We start from the raw sequence: 19,266 nt of genomic DNA, 5'->3' as shown, positions 1-19,266 counted from the left end.
AAGTATCGCTTACAAGGTTCACAAGATACATACATAGTAGATAACCAGCATAGACCCAGATTGGGGTGTGGGAGTTTTCAAAGCATCAATGAATAAGTGATCTCAGGTATGCCACCCATAGAATGAATTTAGCATCCAAGTCAGTATTGGTGTAGCGAATAGGTGCATGGGTGGGTTTATCAGGAAAGGGAGTGGGTTATTTCCCTGACTCGCGGTCTCGTTTACTCTACATTAGAAGATATTTTAACAGTCTGGAGCTACATTCTGAGGAAACAAGTGACAAGAGACTTACATCCATTGCCTTCTTTTGTTCTTGACAATAGAAAAAATGGCTGGTAAATTCCATTTGCCTACCTGGTAATCACATTGGCTACCTACAATATTTGAGTACAAAGGGTATAATATTATTTTGGGAACGATAAACAAAAGATCTGAGCCTTTTCTAGAATGTATGTAACCAAGTAACTACTCTGAAAAGGATTAAGTGAAACCTAAATAAATTAGGGTGCACAGAACTCAAGAAAAGTCTTTGTGACCAGTACTAGAGACTGACAACAGGTTCCATTTGTGAGAAGCAGGGAGCTAGTCATTCTGAATCCCAATTAAAGTCTCCAGGCTGGTCTCATCATGGGAAAAGGCGGATGAAATCAAAAAATTCCTATTCACCTATAAAAGGTTCAAGGAATAAAAGAAACCAAAAGACAACAGTGCAGGCTGTATTTCAAACAGGAGAAATCACTACGGCCTGGAATGTGCATCAGCCATTTGGAGACAAAGCAAGTGGTAGACGACTGACACACTTTGAGGGGGACGGAGGACTTCCTTGCAACAATGAAGGGGATAGCTGAATCATTTGGGGCAAACATCCATTAAATAACCTAAGACATTAACGAAAACAACCATGTACCCAATAGCATAAAACAAATATTTTACTTTATTAAAGTAGAGAAATTAATACACAGCCTTTTTCTATACCGTAGTTAGTGGCACAGTGATTGTTAAGGAAGGCAGGTCCTCAATTGTATTTACATTTAGAACAGGGGTCGGCAACCTTTCAGAAGTGGTGTGCAGAATCTTCATTTATTCACTCTAATTTAAGGTTTCGTGTGCCAGTCATACATTTTAACATTTTTAGAAGGTCTCTTTCTGTAAGTTTACAGTACATAACTAAACTATTGTTGTATGTAAGGTAAATAAGGTTTTTAAAATGTTTAAGAAGCTTCATTTAAAATTAAATTAAAATGCAGAGCCCCCCGGACCGGTGCCCAGGACCCAGGCAGTGTGATTGCCACTGAAAATCAGCTTGCGTGCCGCCTTCAGCACGCGTGCCATAGGTTGCCTACCCCTGATTTAGAACTACCTATTTGTAACCCAGTTACTTAAAGTCTTTTCAAATTTTTAACATGTTTTTTTTTAAGCTCAATCAAGTGTTTACATCTACCAATTGCTAAACCAGTGGGTTTTTCCTCACTGACATAAAAAAGCATTAGTATGCATTCCTCTTGTATTTGTGGCTTTTTTTCAAAATGCCCCCATACCGCCTGTAGTCAGTTCTGCTAAAGACTAGACAATTACTATTTACCCTGCACTATAAGAAGAAACCAAAAGGACTGGTTCTCACATGCATGCCAGGAGTCCTACTGAAATTAATGGGACCACGTAAGCACATAAAGTTAAGAAAGTGCTTTGTTGAACCAGGGACCAGAACAGGAACACAAATTGCTATGTGCTGCTCTGTAAGACTCCAAATTATCCTAGTCAGCTACACAAACGTTATAGATTATAACCACAAGACAGTTTAAATACAAAAGTTTGCAGATCTTTCATAGGTTAGTAAATTTAAGTCCAGAAGGGACCATTATGATTATTTAATCTGATTTCCTCCATAACACAGACCATAGAATTTTTTTTGTTTTTGCTGGGCCCAAGTTTTTGTGCAACTTTCTGGTTTAACCACCTGCTCTTACTTGTTCAGACTTCCTTATTTTTAAGTTCCATTTTCTAAAGCTTAGAGCCACAGTGCTTGTTTTTTTGCCCATTCCTTCCAATGAGGACGTTGAATTTATTTATACTGGAGGCAGCAGTACTTAGTGTCTTAACTATAGTTACTATTTGAACCAACTTATGGGTGTTACTTAAGATGATGTGTCTGTTCTTGTGAACTACAGAACAAGCTGTCCCAAGAGGCAATCATTTCTTGTATCTAGAAATATTGGTTCTCTAAATCCTGCCTTGATTTAACAATTAAGCCAGTTTATATGCTAGAAGCTGAAGCCTCCCCCCACCCCCATATTATTATTGAAGAGATATGCTAAATATAGAATTAACATTATAGCCTTACCTAGACTAGTTGGTTTTATCAGTTCATCCAGTAAGTCGTAAAAAGGTAATTTCTGAAGCTTTATGTCTGGATGGACAGGGTGGAGCGCGGATGTTAGGTGGGGAAGTTCCAGTTCATGTTTAGGTCCCAGAAGAGAAACAGGAAGCAATGGTGACGTTGCAGGGTGGCCATCGTAAGTGAGCTGTGGAATGGTAGATGGAGACAAAGTTGCTGGCATGGAAGTTGAGTGTACGCTGGGGAGAGACAAGTCTGCAGGTGTCATGATTTTCTGAGGGAACCTCCGCCTATAGAGTTCTTTAATTTTCATTTGGACAGCAGGGCTGCAGCCGGCTTTTAACAAATGCAGTGCTTTTGTGAGAAGTTCGTGTTTGCGTCCGTGCTTGTTCCTCCCCGCGTATCCCAGAAGTACTTGCAGCTCAGAAACTCTAAGGCTCATAACCATTTGCTTGAAGACAAACAAAATTCATAAATATTAGTATTACAGTTACCAGCTCAGCAGCGTTAATACTTTTCTGTTAATCTTTTTCATCATAGCTTATTTAGAAGCTGACATTTCTATCCCATCCTTGACTATCTAAAACACAACTTCAAATGTGCTCGTGTTCATTGAGTACTAGCAGCAATCTAGATCTAGAAAGTCTGCAACAGCCTTTTTACTTTAAAGGTACTGAACTTTCATTTGCTAAGTATGATCCAAGACCATCCTGGCAGGAGTGAAAATTTTAGGAAAAAGCAGACCAGCTTCAGAAAAAGACCTAGGGGGTGCGAAGGAGAGAAGGGGGAAGATTTGTAATGTGAGATACCGGTATATTATTCAGAAGTTTAATATTTTTCTTTCAATTGTACATTTCAGTAAATGCAGTTACGGTCTAATAATTTTGGTTCCACTAATGTGACCAAAAAATGTTAGGGAGCGCTTGGAGTGCAGGACACAAGTTTTAAAACACCATTTTGAATTAGCTTGTGCTACATGGAAATTTAGAGCAGTGTTTACAACAAAAAGAAACAGCAGAGCATAAATCCATTAATTAAAAAAAGAGAGAGAGAGAGAGAAAGAAACCATCTCTAAAATTCAGAGCCCGTTAACTGACAAGTACCAACGATCACAATGGACTATACTAATAAAAGAACTTCAGCATAAAGCTTGCATTGTATTCAAGACAGGTATTTGGAAGGATATTTTTGTTACCCACAATCTTACTTGATTCCCAGTCTTAGGGCTGTACACTGCTGCCTATCACCAGAATACTTGAGCATAGTCAAAATATGTTAAAGTTAGAAGAAGAAATTACTAAAGTAGTCAGTGTATTGCTTTTAACCATGAGTTTCTTTTGTCGTCACTGTTTTTCACCCCTCTTTCTCCACTTCTGCTAGTCAATTTTCAACCGCCATGTCAGTCATACCTCTCCCCCACATCCCTACTAAAAAGACAGAAAACTTAAGTGAAGGCAAAATAAGATGCAGCTATCTTAGCCACCATAGCTAGCAGCTATCAAGGACTAGTATACTCCAAACTTGAAAAAATTCTTACATTTCATCGAGGTAACTTCAAATACTATGTTTTTTAAAATGCATTCTGTTTACGCTGTTTACCTTAAGTGGCTCCTCTAAACAGGAATGAATAATAAAATGTATATTATTTTTTAAAGTTAACAAGAACATGTGTTTATGGTCTAGGCCATTTAGGTGTTTTAAGGACATATCACCTTGGTTTGCCTCAAGATCCATTTTCTCTTAGCCACTTACATCAAAAGCATTACCTGGTGCTGGACTTTGTTTTTTGGTGGGAGTTTTTACATGTAAAGAAAACCTCCCGCAAGGTGGATAAAGAGAGAGCCCTGAGAGCCAAATCATTTGACCGTGTTTAAGTTTGGTGATACTGTCATTTTAAAAAGGCGTGACAGAACTTACATCAAATGGCAAAGAGGAACTAGAGTGTGAATTTGGGACAAAGGGGGGGGGGGGAAAGCTGCAGATTTCAAAAATACTTAGAGGAGGTTTTATTTTATTTGGCATCGATAGGATCCTACCAAATTCACCGCTGTGAAAAACAAGTCATGGACCATGAAATCTGATCTCCCCTGTGAAATCTGGCTATTGTAGGGGAGGGGTGGGGCTCAAGGGGCCCCAGCCGGGAGCTCCATGGGCCAGGCTCCAGCTGCTAGTCCCAGCCCAGGGTGAGGAGGGACAGGACCTCCTTTTCCCCTGCAGGGGCCGCTCTCAATCCTGGGTCAGACTCACCTCCAGAAACCTCCCCAATCTACAGGAAACTCCAAGGCCTCAACTGTCAGCCCCCGACCTGGGCAGAGAGGCTGCAGGGAAAACCCCCATCCCCCCATACCCGCACTTCTGCTCTGTTGCTGGCACAGGCATTGACTTTAGAGCTTGGCACCTGGCCAGCAGACACTGCTCTGAAGGCAGCACCCTTGCCAGCAGCAGTGCAGAAGTATGGCAATCCCACAACCCCTCTACAATAGCCTTACAACCTCCCACCCCCACAACTCCCTTTTGGGTGAGGTTACAACCCAAGTTCCCTCTAAGCTGCACAGCTGCCTATTAAACCCCAGGCACGGGCCCAGGACTACAGCCGGGGGAGAGGCGCCCCTCCCCGGCGGCCGCAGTGTGGAGCTGCCAGGCAAAGGAGCCCCTCCCTTGGCCCAGCCCAGCCCAGCCCCACCGGAGCTGCCGCGACCGGGAAGAGGTGTCTCTCCCCAGCCCCGAGCTGCTGCAGCAAGAGGGCTGGGGAGAGTCCTCTCTCCTGACCACAACACCGGGGCAGCCTGCACCCCAAACCCCCACCCACACCCCAGAGCCCACCCGCCCCGCACCCCACCCCTCTGCCCCAGCCCTGAACCCCCTCCCACACTCCGAACCCCTCGGCCCCACCCCCACTATATGAATTTTGTTATGTGCACCAATATGAAGGTGATGTGTGTCACGTCACCCCCATATTGGTGCACATAACAAAATACATTCAGTACATGGGCGTAAAAAATTAGAGGGAACACTAGTTACAACACCATGAAATTTCATATGTAAAACATTTGAAACTGTGAAATTGACTATTTTTAAAATCCTATGACCATGAAATTGACCAAAATGAACCATGAATTTGGTAGGGCCATAGGCATTGACCATCACTGTTAGCTGAATTACTATGAATTTTTCAGATGCCATTTCCAATCTAAAACTAGCAATTCACGTCTATTTTCCTTTTCAAACACTCAAAACATTATATATAGGCTTCTCCTTTCCATTTATGATTGTATCCTCTGGTCTCTTTACTCTTGCATAGTCTCTCCTTCTATTTCCCAAGATGGCCTGCTGAACGAAACCAATGACAAGTCTAGATTGCTTCATTTCTCTTAGGGAACCGAGAGGACTTGTGTGTACTAAATGAAACTGAGAATCCTCTGTGCATACAGTACTTCCCTACAACCCCAATAGAAACAAAGTCCTAAACAAGGCTCTGGTCAGTTTCTCTTTGGAATCACTGCCAATGGGGAAACAAGGAGTCTGGTGGCACCTTAAAGGCTAACAGATTTATTTGGGCATGAGCTTTCGTGAGTAAAAACCTCACTTCTTCGGATGCCAATGGGGAAGAGTTCTATTCAGAATAGCAACAGACCAATGTGACCCCACCCTGAAGGATTTTCCTGCAGGGGAATTTTGGAAATGCAAGGGGTCACGGGAAATTAAAAGCCCATAGTCCCAAAATGACCACCTGTTTTTTTCTTGTATGGAATTTTCTAAAACCCTACCTTTATTATTCAGTATTTCTGATGTCAATTTACAATGATAAATTTCAAGATAATATTCATTGTGTTTGAGAAGTAATTAGTATAAGTTGAGGCCTAAAATAACTGCTATATTTTGTAGGCAGGTAGCATCAGGCTTCTGAGTTTCCACAAACATGGAAAGTGCTGTGGAGTCCACTCCTTACCACCGTTTGCTGCCTTAGTATAGTGAAAAATCTAAGGTTCCATTAAAAAAAAAGAGATGTTGCCACCTGTGGCTATGAAGATAACTTGAGATGCAAAATGAGTATAAAATGATGCTTTGCTGTATTCCCAAACTCTTCAAACCACCAAAACAATAGTTCTGATATGTATACTGCCTCACTCACTTAATGAATTAACTTTGAAACCTAAAATATGACCATATTATAGAGAGCGCTCACTAGTTGTTGTTTTAGCATAAACCTGCTTATCCCACAAACCCAACCAATCTTCCCCAACTCCCTAGATGTCAAAAGTCTGAAATGTTCTCTACCCAGCTCCTAAAACCTCCAGCTTTCTGCATGAAATCTTCTACAGTGTGGGTAGGTATTGTCAATAGAAGAGTCTGTGGTGGACTAAAAACCGAAGGAACACAATATAAAAAAAATTAGCTACTGTACTGATTATATAATTCATTTTAATATTTAAATACCTTCATTTTAATTTAAATAAAGTTGTTAACAGAAATACAGAAATTCTGTGACATAAGAATGGTCAGACTGGGTCAGACTAAACATCTATCTAGCCCAGTATCCCGTCCGACAGTGGCCGGAGCCAAATGCTTCAGACGGAATGAACAGAACCCGGCAATTATCCAGTGATCCATCCCCTGTCGTCCAGTCTCAGCTTCTGGCAGTCAGAGGTTTAGGGACGCCCAGACCATGGGGTTGCAACAGACAAATACGAACCAAGGACCGTGCTGCAGAAATTAGGGCCAGCTCGGTGCAGAGTACACATGGTTTAGGCTCAGCTGAGAGATCTATTAGCATCTTTTACACGTGCAGCTACTCTATACTCCTCTTCTAGCTACAGGGTATTTCTTTATATGGATTTACTTAAGTAGAGCAGATGAGCTAGTTCATAAAAAGAGAGGGTGTCTTAGAACATTTCAGTCACTCACAATATAGTGTTGACAAGTGAGAGAGAAAGTGACATTTAAATACATCTGAGACACTGAAATACAACATGTAAATCTTCCTTGTGTTTAAAGAGATCCATTTGTTAAGCTGAAGGGTTTAAACAACTACTATAACCATTTCCTCAGTGGCTAGAATCCCTCATAGTTCTGCAGTTTTCTTGCTTTGGTAAGAACATACAGATTCAGTTCTTGGAAACATTGGGGAAACCCAGACTGGATAAGGAAGTTTTCCAACTACAGACACACTCCATGAATAGGCATTTTCCCCTTAAAGGTTAAGCACCCAAAATCTGTAGTAAGTACTGATATGATGAAAGCATGATCCATAGCATAAACAAACTTCATTAACCAAAATAAACAACATTCTTCACTGGATTATACTTGCAACATTAAGAAGCTAACAGTGCCATGGTGTTCCCTTAAACAGGTGTACTCAATCAACTTGAAACTATTTTAAAGTTGATTTTTGAAACAAACTAGATTTCAGGTATTTTCTTATTGATTTTTGTAGTTTTATGATGTTTTCCCATTTTATTGATTTTATCCCTCCTTCCCTGTTGTAGCATAAGAGCTACAGGAAAAATATGGGAACTCACTAAGGCCACATCTACACTAGCATTCCGCCAAGCTAGCTGTCAGTTAGGGGTCTGAAGAGGTTTGAGCCCTGACTGACACAACTGTGCTGGCAGAATCTCCTAGTATAGATGGAGTTACACCTCCAAAACTGTGCTTTTACTAGAACAGGTTGTTTTGCTTGGGAGGTGAGGGGGTGGAATAAGCTATGCAAGAAAACCCCAGCTTTGCCAGTATAAGCTGCATCCACACTAGGAGCCCTTTGCCAGAAAAGCAACTAGTGTAGATCTAGTCAAACTATAGTGAGGAAACACTGACTATACACCAAGTGCTGTCAAGCAAAGTAAACAATCAGAAAAAATAATTCTCTGATTTTTCCAGCCTCATCTACACTTCAATGTTTTGCTGATATGGCTATACAGGCAAAACTCCTTTAGCACAAACACATTTTAATATAGTACATGTCATAAAGCAGCGAAGTCAAAAACCACAAAGGGCCTAGGACAGCTTAAGGGCCGTTCAAAGTGAATATCAGGGTAAGATGATAAACAAGCATTGTAAGGAAAGTATCTGTATTTTGACTCATTAGTCATGACCTTGTAACACTAGAGGCTAGATCTAACCTGAAAATATAAATCTGATATTTCTTGTTTGGCTACATAACACACAAATATATGCTCCTGTGTAATAGTGTGGAGCATTAGTCATGAAGGAGAATTATCTTACGTGTAAAAATCTCACCCTGATCTTCCGGTGCTGTATCTCATGGTTCATTTTTCACTTTAAGACACAGATGCACTGATGGCCTTGAGAGAGTCATTTAATTTCTGTATCTCAGTGTGAGTGATGTGCAGACTAAAACACTTCGAAAAGAGCACTCTAAGTATTATTCAAAATTTGCCCTCTTGGCTTTATGACTCTCATGGACTTGTTCCACCCCAACTCCGACATGGTTGCACATATCTATTTCCCTCCTAACAGGAAAGGATGTTCTTCAATTTGTGCTGCCTCCAGGTCTCTGTCTTCCCCAATCCTTTCCAAACAAATAACTACTTTTAAATTAAGCCAAAGTTTTAGCAAACACTGGAAGTAAAGATTGTACAAGCACCAAAGGCAAAAAGATAACATCTAGGTGCATTTAAGGGCAGAAACAAGGAAGGAGATTTTTGCCTAAAGCTCCCACGTTGGCCAACACTCTCTCATGTCAGTATGTGAAAGACACAACCCGGCAAATGAGTATTTCTACATCACAGTAGTTGGTCAAGTGGCATACTTAGAGAAGTCAGGAAGGACAAATTAGTCCAGGATGCTGACTAAAAAGTTGTGACCCTTCTCTGGAATGTTACTGCATTGGCAGGCACTTTTAAATATGTATTTGGATGGGCACCAAACCACACTTTTTGCCTAAAGCCACACAAAGACCTTTATGACGCTCCACCCATTATTCTAAAAGGTCTTACTCAGTACCAAGGAAGCTGAATACCTTATTCATCTTTTAAAGACAGTAAATATATATTTTTAAATAAAACAGAAAGGAGGGGGAAGGTAGATAAAGACAAAGGGTAGAGTGGAAGTGGGGGAAAACTATAACCTTAAAGATTAGCTAGAAGTGACAGGGAAGTAGCAGAAAAAACAATAGAATGGAAAAAAATGGAAGAGGGAAAAGGTACCACCACTAGGAGAACTTGCCCACCTAAAATCAAAGATTAAAATCCCAAAGAATTTGTTTTAAGTTGCCAGGAATGTAACAAGTGGCAATAGTTATAAAATGTCACCAAAACAAGGACAGGTGGGGAGGGGGAGAAAGAGAACACAAGTTTGTTTCCTGAGGTGGTTCTTCCTTCCCGTTCAGAGTTAATTTTTTTTAAATGTTAACTTATTCTCTCTCTCTCTCACACACACACACTCACACACACACACACACACACACCCCCAACAAAAGCCTCTCCAAAACCATAGTCGCTGCAGAATTTCTATTGAGTTTCCAACAGGAAATACACAGTTAATTATCAGAGCTAACAGCCCTGGTGCTGATTCCAAGGAAATGCAAAGTTTTCTTTTAGATATATAACTGATGGAAGTCAAACAAAGTCCCAATGGCATATAAATGGATTTTAGAAGGCTCAGAATAGCTTTTAGTTCTTATTAGTGGCATGAGAAACAAGACATCAAAAATGTGGGGTATCTGTATAGATACAAAGTTAATACAATAAAAGTCTTCATTACCTGATCCTGCAAACACTTATGCACATATATAATTTTACTCACTTGGGTAGCTCCACTGACTTACCAGGAACTACTTATATGTTTAAATGTTGGAGGACCTGAGCCTGATTTATAAAAGTCCAAGTTATGCTAGCTGTAAGCAGGAACCTCTGACATTATCTGTATATTCATTTAAATAATGATTTACAAAAACAAAAATTAAAAAGGAAAGCTGTCTTTGCTCTACTCTGTGCAGAGTGGAAGGCAAGGGCCAGTCTACACTAAGATTTTGTAAGGGCTTCCATCACAGAGGTACTGAGGGTAAGTCTACACTACAATCCTTACAGCCGCAGTGCTGCATGCAACTACTGTTGCTATAGAATAAGCACTTGCTTCAGCAATGGAAGGGGCTTTTCTGTCTAGAGTAAATCGACCTCCTTGAGAGGCAATAGACAGATTATAGGAAGAATTCTTCCATCGCCCTACCGATACCAACACCGGAGCTCAGATCGGCTTAACTATGTCTCACAGCAGTGTACATTTTTCACACTCGAGTAGCTAAATCGATCTAAGTTTTAGATGTAGACTAGACCTGAATAGATAAGGAGAACTGGCAGCAGTTGTAGTTTAGATTAGCCTTAAGAATTCAGACACATTTAGTGTTAGCAGAGTTCTACAACTGTTTCCCAGACAAATACAGACAGACATTTTTTCTTCTTCTGTGATTCAAGCTATAAACTACTACTCTAAGAAGTTTATAGCATGGTTCTAAAATATGGTTCTAACTGAGGTCCTCAAAAATTAATCCTTGTTCACAATGAAAACCATATTAAAGGATTAAGTCATAGTACAGAAAGGGTCTCCATTAATCTCACTATACCTACAGCATCCAGCAGTATTAACACATTGTTTCACTGCCAGATAGCTCTTTGACACTAGAAACAAGTCTCTCTCTCTGGATGTTCTGGTAAAATCTACAATTCCTGGTGATGAGGGTTTGTGAAGTTCCCCTCTGGTGTTATCTGGACTGGTGATCTGCTAGGTCACTCCAATCCTTGACTCTGGGAGCCAGCTTTACCCTGCTCTGCTGTGAGAACCCCCACTCCTGGGCTGTTCACACACAGCCTCTGGCATGTGAGCTGCTCCCAGCTACTTGCAACCAAATGACTTATCCCAAGGGGAGCCTCTGACACACTTCAAACCAAACACACTGCTTCAGGTAGAATAAACAAACCAATTTATTAACTATAAATATAGATTTTAAGTGATTATAAGTCAAAGCACAAGTCAGATTTGGTCAAATGAAATAAAAGCAAAATGCATTCTAAACTGATCTTAACACTTTCAATGCCCTTACAAACTTAGATGCTCCTCACCACAGGCTGGCTGGTTGCCCTTCAGCCAGACTCTCCCCTTTGATCAGCACTTCAGTCGCTTAGTGTGGTGTCTGTAGATGTAGGTGGAAGAGAGAGGAAGAGCATGGTAAACGTCTCTCCCTTTCATCATGGCCTTTCCTTGCCCCCACCCCTTCAGAGTAAGTTGAGCATTAATGAGTCTCTTCAAGCAAGGTTGAGCAATTCCTCTGGTGTGGCCTCATGCAGGTGAGTCATTGCATTGTAGCTCCCTTGCTGGACAATGGTTGTTGATGGATTGTTTGACACCCCGCCCAAGCGTTGGTTACTTTCCTTGCTGTTGCCTCTGGAGAGCTAATATCTGGCTGATTCCCCCAACTTACAGCATGTTTTAGTGACAACCATACTACATAATTCTCATAACTTTATATGCATTAATGATATACAGTATGGACAGAGAAATGACTTTCAGCAGATCACAACCTTTCCCGATACCTTACAAGGCATGCTTTATACGCAAGATCAAGATTATATGAAAATGAGGGTTACAGCATGCTCCCCCAAGGTATAGAACTACTCTAAGAAGTTTATAGCATGGTTCTAAAATATGGTACTAACTGAGGTCCTCAAAAATTAATCCTTGTTCACAATGAAAACCACACTAAAGGATTAAATCATAGTACAGAAAGGGTCTCCATTAATCTCACTATACCTACAGCATCCAGCAGTATTAACACATTGTTTCACTGCCAGATAGCTCTTTGACACTAGGAACAAGAGTCTCTCTGGGTGTTCTGGTAAAAATCTTACGATTGCAGGTGATGAGGTTTTACATCACGTATAGCTAAGATTTGTTCATCCCTTCAGGGATTTTACAAACTAAACAACTGGAATTCCAGGATCACAGTAAGATTTATGAAAATATTAGCAAGGATGTCAGGAAAAACAACATATTCCTTCTCTGTATGAAGCCACATTCCCTAATCTTAAATCCCATTTGTAGGACTAGCATGCTGTTAAGATAGAACTATAAAAATTGTAATCAGCCAATTGAAAAATTGCAAGAGAGAGTAAGACCAAAAAAATTCATGGAAACCTCAAGCCCCTCCATGACAGGTTGTAACTTCCTGCATCTGTCTAATGCATACAGAACACTAAAAGGCTGAAGTTACAGTAATTCAATATGGAAGGGAGGCAAAAGCAGAAAAGTACAGTAATAAATATACAACACACTATAACTTTATGCAGGATATTGCTATTCATAATGAAAAACTCAGCTCCTTTCTGGTGTTACCCAAGCAATGTTTTCCCAAAGTGATGTAAAAAAAATGTACAAAATAATTAGGGCTGTTGATTAATCCCAGTTAACTCAGGTGATTAACTCAAAAAAATTAATCACGATTAATCGCACTGTTAAACAATAGAATACCAATTGAAATTTATTAAATATTTTTGGATGTTTTTCTACATTTTCAAATATATCGATTTCAATTACAACACAGAATACAAAGTATACAGTGCTCACTTTATATTATTATTTTTATTACAAATATATGCACTGTAAAAATTATAAAAGAAATTGTATTTTTCAATTCACCTCATATTAATTAATTAATGGAGATATCCCATCTCCTAGAACTGGAAGGGACCTTGAAAGGTCATTGAGTCCAGCCCCCTGCCTTCACTAGCAGGACCAAATACTGATTTTGCCCCAGATCCCCCAAGTGGCCCCCTCAAGGATTGAACTCACAACCCTGGGTTTAGCAGGCCAATGCTCAAACCACGGAGCTATCCCTCCCCCCCTCATACAAGTACCGTAATGCAATCTCTTTATCAAAGTGCAACTTACAAATGTCGTTTATTTGTTACATAACTGCACTCAAAAACAAAACAATGTAAAACTTTAGAGCCTACAAGTCCACTCAGTCCCACTTCTTGTTCAGCCAAGAGAAAACAAGTTTGTTTACATTTACAGGAGATAATGCTGCCCACGTCTTGAGAACAGGCATTCACATGGCACTGGGGTCACAAGATATTTACGTGCCAGATGCGCTAAAGATTCATGCACCTCTTCATGCGTCGGCCATCGTTCCAGAGGACATACGCATGTCCATGCTGATGACGCTTGTTAAAAAAATAATGTGTTAATTAAATTTGTGACTGAACTCCTTGGTGGAGAATTATATGTCTCCTGCTCTGTTTTACCCACATTCTGCTATAATTTCATGTTATAGCAATCTTGGATGATGACCCAGCACATGTTCGTTTTAAGAACACTGTCACTGCAAATTTGACAAAATGCAAAGAAGATACCAATGTGAAATTTCTAAAGATAGCTACAGCACTCAACCCAAGATTTAAGAATCTGAAAGTGCCTTCCAAAATCTGAGAGGGACGAGATGCGGAGCATGCTTTCAGAAGTCTTAAAAGAGCAACACTCTGATGTGGAAACTACAGAACCCCAACCACCAAAAAAGAAAATCAACCTTCTGCTGGTGGCATCTGACTCATGATGAAAATGAACATGCATCAGTCTGCACTGCTTTGGATTGTTATCGAGCAGAACTCATCACCAGCATGGATGCATGTCCTCTGGAATGGTGGTTGAAGCATCATGGGACATATGAATCTTTATCACATCTGGCACGTAAATATTCTATTATTGTTTACCAGCACGATTAATCGCACGATTAATTGTGATTACATTTTTTTAATCGATTGACAGCCCTAAAATTAATAAGTAGGTGCCAATTAAATGTTCCTGTAATACACAGGTGATGATGTAGCATCCTTATCTGAGGAAAACCTTATTTTATGTATTTATGCCCTGAGAAGAACAGTTCATAATCATTCGTTTTGAACAAACCCATTCATTCACTGGTCCAATTTGCAAATAAAAAGTTTCAAGTAACTTTATTTTATTGTTAAAAATAATTTGCTATCTAAGTGATTTCAACATACTGCAACTGTAAGGAAAAAATTAAACTAGGATTGATTCAGTGTGCTAGTTCCCTCTCTTCTAAATCAGTCACCTTAAGCAGCTCACATGTACCACCACCTACTTCATGGTTCTGATTTGCTAATACTGTACTAAGCTTCTCATTGCAGTGGCAAAAGTATGACATACAGCTTCAAAAGTCCAATACCATTTACTGTATAATGTTCTCACACACCTGTCAGTTTTCTTGCTAATAATACCACTGAAAACCTTTTAATATATCAGTTCAAAAAACAGTTTTAGCACTTCAGCGTTATTAAAAATTCTGTTTGGACATCTAAGAATAGAAAAAACATCTTTCTTGCACAGTGGCTTACTGATTTATTATAGATTAACTCCCATCATTTTGTTTCAAGGTCTCAGAAATGAGCTGTATTTGATGTCTAGAACCTGTGGTCTTGTTTATAAAGGACCCAGCAGCTAATGAAAATTCCAAGATGTCATGGGAGTACATCATTGTCAATATATTACTGGAGTGTGGATAGTAACGGAATAGTCTCTAAATCTTTTTTTTTTTTTTTTGCGCAGTTTGGCCAACAAACTTAACAACAACAAAATAAATCAAAATAAACAAATGAAAGTACCCAACTTATTGTGTAGGTGGTGGTTTAAGGCCAAGATTTTTCAAGTGTCACTAGCAATTTCGACAAAAAACAACAAGGAGTCCGGTGGCACCTTAAAGACAAAGGGATTTATTTGGACATAAGCTTATGCCCAAATAAATGTTAGTCTTTAAGGTGCCACCGGACTCCTTGTTGTTTTTGTGGATACAGACTAACACGGCTACCCCCTGATACTTGATAGCAATTTCTAGTTATCCAAATGCCCAACTTAAGAAACCTGAGACAGGGGCACTCACTCCAGAGTCCTGCTAGTGGCTGGGTGTGGTACTGCAATCGTTTTCCTGCTCCTGGCACCCTCTGCAAGGCGGGTCTTCAGTAGCTCAGCCCTCCAGTTAAAAATCACACAGTGAGCAATGGACCACTTCCGGCGTAGCAAATAGTTCAACACAGTATCAACCCTCACCAGAGTCTTTAGCCTCACCGCTGGGTCCTTAACATCCAGCTAACCTGCTATGGCCCTGCAGTTCCTTTTATCTAAGCCTGCTGGGCTCTAGTTAGCCGCTTCCTCGAGGCCTCTCTCCTCCACTGCTCTTTTCTGGGGCAGGGTTTAGTAGCACCACAGGGCCTCCAGCAGGGGGCCACAAAGGCCTGGTACACCCCGTCACACCACCATAAAAGGGCTTGATTTCCAGAAAGCACCAAGCATCTATATTTTGAAAACCAGGCCCCTGCATCTGAAGAAGTGAGGTTCTTACCCACGAAAGCTTATGCTCCCAATACTTCTGTTAGTCTCAAAGGTGCCACAGGACCCTCTGTTGCTTTTTACAGATTCAGACTAACACGGCTACCCCTCTGATACTAGGCCCCTTTAGAGTGCCTCAAGTAGGTCACACACAAATCACTAGTCACTTTTGAAAATCTTGGCCTCAACGCTGTTTGGACTAAGGTAGGACACACTCACCTGTACCTAAATGATCTTCAGTATAGGGGCAAATAGGCACCTAGATGGATATATGTGGGAATGACTGTTTCTATTTCCATCTGAACTGTGCTGTAAGTAAAAGGTGCTCTGACATTCTGTCTGGAATCTCTTCTCACTGATAGATATGCTCGATGTTATTCAAAGATCATCTCTGTGCGGTCAGTTGTTTGAAGCCAGAACATTTTTAAAAGCTTCCTTTATTGAAGAAAACGATTTCTAAGATGTTATGATCCTTGAATCAACCTACCCAAAAGTGAGGAAATAAGTTGATGACTGGTTTCTAACCATACTTAACAGGCGGCCTTGGACACTGAAAGGGAACTTCTAAGCAGCAGCATTTTACTTCAAAAGTGAGTTCGCACAGGAGGCCCTAAAACTTGCCATTAATACTATCATGCTTCTGTATCTAATTCATTTGATGCCTTCACAGAATACACCATAACCAGGAAGTAGCAAGTTCCATCAGCTCTCAATTGACATCTGTGGAACAACTAGCGCCAACATACAAGGATATAAATATGCTGTGCTTGGAAACAGGCAAAAGTCTATATAGTGCATTGGATTCAGAGAAAAATAATTCAGATCAAGCTTAGAGTAATCAGTACTCATACGTAGCAGTAGTATTAGTCTCAGCCTAAAGCAATTCCAGTTTTTCCAAGTTCACAGAAGGGAGAATTTTGAAGAGACTAGCAGCACTTAGGATCACACAGGGCTGTTTTCCTGGGCCCAGGAGACCATATCTAATCTTATATCAATAACTTGACTTGCAGATCTTTAGGGACATCTACCACCTGCTGGAGACAAAACTAGTGGAAAGCCCTGGCCAGAAAAGACCACTCTGAGAACAAATATCAACATTCACTTGATAGCAGGGAAGACATATGATGATGTGATAAAATACATTTTCTTTCCAGTGAATGACTATCTGCCATGGCTATCTACCAAAAGTTTAGGACTCTGAAGGCCACCCTCCCAACAACTTTAAAGGTGTTCCGTGATTTTCAGAGATATCTGTGGAATTTGCTATGCCATACAACCACAAAATCGCCACTTAGTCATATTTAAGCTGCACTTCAGTTAATACAAGTCACGTTTGATTTTAAACCACTCCAGAAGCTTTATCTTCAAGAGGTTTTATTCACTAGGTGTACTAAGTTATTACTCCTGGCATTAAAGGTTGTACAATATGGTGGTAGCCTTTATTTTATTTGTAGGAAACTCAAATTTTCTTCCCAGGGCATTTGAGCTTAATTTTCCCCAGTGTATTTAGTCTTGCAGATGGGACTTGTTTTACAGTGGTATTCATTAATATAATGTTAAAGACAAGTAATTACAAAAAACTAATTTAACAGTTTTTTTATATGCAATGGTGTGTCTGTGACAAGAATAAAATAGCTTTTACGGGTAAAGACAAATGAGGCAGGTAATAAATAAGACATGCTTTCAAGGATTTGGGATAGGGTTATTGTCAGACAAATTTGTTTTTTATTAAAAATGCTCTTACTTTTGACTAAGTCCTCCAGCTGGTTGATGGGATGGTTTTAATTCATGTGTAACAAGCCTCACTAGAGTCCACCTAGGGCTACAAACACAACTGGTTGGACCTTGACCGAATTACTGTATATCGAAGGATAACATGGGGAAACTATTCCATGGTACCTGTGAAATCAAGCCGCCTAGTAGTCCGGTTATCTATGGAGCATTCAAAATTTTGTCTATCCCATTTTCCCTTCTAGTATAACCAGCAAAAAGTATCAAAAAGTGTTATCTTTTACAAATCACAATGCAGCAAAAAAGACAAGCATCCATTTTTCCACCTTTTGATGTCCAGATTTAAGCTTCTGCACACTTGAAAAATTAATACCCAAATACACAGCTATAAGTATTAAATTGTGATTTGCAGAACAAGAAATCCCATATATGAAACAAGAGGTGCCACTTTAGCCAGAACTCTTGACTACAGCATTGACTAGAGATGGAAGCAGTGTTTTTATTTTGTAAGTATCATCTAGTGCAGAAGATATATACCCAAGTAGCTTTTAGAAGTCAATTTTTAAAAGAAAAGATGGACTAAGATTTCTTATACTGAAATAGAATGCAAGTGGAATTTAATTAATGTACTCATACTGTGTTGGGGGTGGAGAGGGAAGGAAAGAGAGGACCGCCGGAAGTTGTTTGTGGAATATGTTAAGTGCAAGAATTAAAGCAATTCAAGGTAAAGACGATTTTTGCACTCAGTTTTGTTGCTACTTGATTTTGGTAGCAGTCATTTAAACCTCTTCAAACTCCAATAGACATGTCCCTCTCTTCAGCCTTGTCGGCCAAATTAAGTGTTTGTTTTGAGTAAAGAAGTTTGTTTCCGTAGCACAGATGTTTATGCCCCTTCGTGTTAAAGAAAAATTCAACATCTTTTTTTAATATTTTCTTTTACTTTAGAGAGTTGCAAAGCGATCAGTTCTTCATCCCCTGAAGAGTATACACTTTCTATCCTTTACAAATCAGAGCAGGATATTGAATTTTTTACTGCTTACTGTTTAACAAGAAATGGAATGAAACAGTAATTTTAATAAAAGTGTAAATTGTGCAAACAGCTAGAAAGAGGGTAAGACACACCAAAAGGCACCTAAAGTTTGCAACAGTAGACTTTGCACTCCATGGTCACAAATTCCCAGGCAACGCCATAGGAGATAGCAGCAGACTGCACTATCATTCGTTACTTGAGATATCTATACAAGTTTCTGCTTCCAGCTCAGTATCTAAAGTTCATGTCAATGCTAGATACTGAACTGCATTCTGAAGCCACACCCCCACAATGTAACCATGCCTATACCCTGGTGGGTGACAGACACGAGCAAACAGATGTTCATTTCCTTCACTGCTATCAGCCCAAGAAGAAAATAAGTGACAAAATTGTTTTCTGGCATTGTGGCATCCCTGTTCACAAGATCTCCTCCCTCTGAAATATGAATTCCCTCCCTCTGTGATTTCACCAATAGGGATACAAAAGGGAGTGTTTCTAATTTGTCAAAGGCTTGTCTACACATGGAGTTCTCTGATTAACTATTCCAGAATAAGAGTGCCCACATATGGAATTAATTGGGATAGCACCAAGTATGGACATACCCAAGTGCTTTGTTAAGGCAGAACCAAGTACTATGGGATACAAATACACAATTGATCTTACAAGACCGTTCACCCACCCTGCCAGATGTAGGAGATTGTCTGACACAGTGCTCACAGCACTGACAAAGCCAACTTAGAAAGTACCATTACTACAGTAGCCACACAGTATTAGAGTCAATTAAGCTTTTTTTTTTTTTGGGGGGGGGGGCGGA

At 40.0% G+C, this 19,266-nt stretch overlaps 1 protein-coding gene across 1 annotated transcript in view; it reads right to left on the bottom strand.

Annotated features, from left to right (window-relative positions):
• PIAS1 (protein inhibitor of activated STAT 1) overlaps nucleotides 1-19,266 on the bottom strand; it is an 89,867-nt gene that overhangs the window by 46,563 nt on the left and 24,038 nt on the right. The window contains exon 2 of the mRNA XM_034783247.1: nucleotides 2,342-2,786. Within this exon, the coding sequence (XP_034639138.1) occupies nucleotides 2,342-2,786 (445 nt within the window). The remainder of the gene's footprint in view (nucleotides 1-2,341; nucleotides 2,787-19,266) is intronic.

This window comes from Trachemys scripta, chromosome 10 (assembly GCF_013100865.1).
Source record: "Trachemys scripta elegans isolate TJP31775 chromosome 10, CAS_Tse_1.0, whole genome shotgun sequence".
Lineage (NCBI taxonomy): Eukaryota > Metazoa > Chordata > Testudines > Emydidae > Trachemys > Trachemys scripta.
Note: the sequence above shows the minus strand (reverse complement) of the source record. Positions and strands in the feature narration are given on the sequence as shown.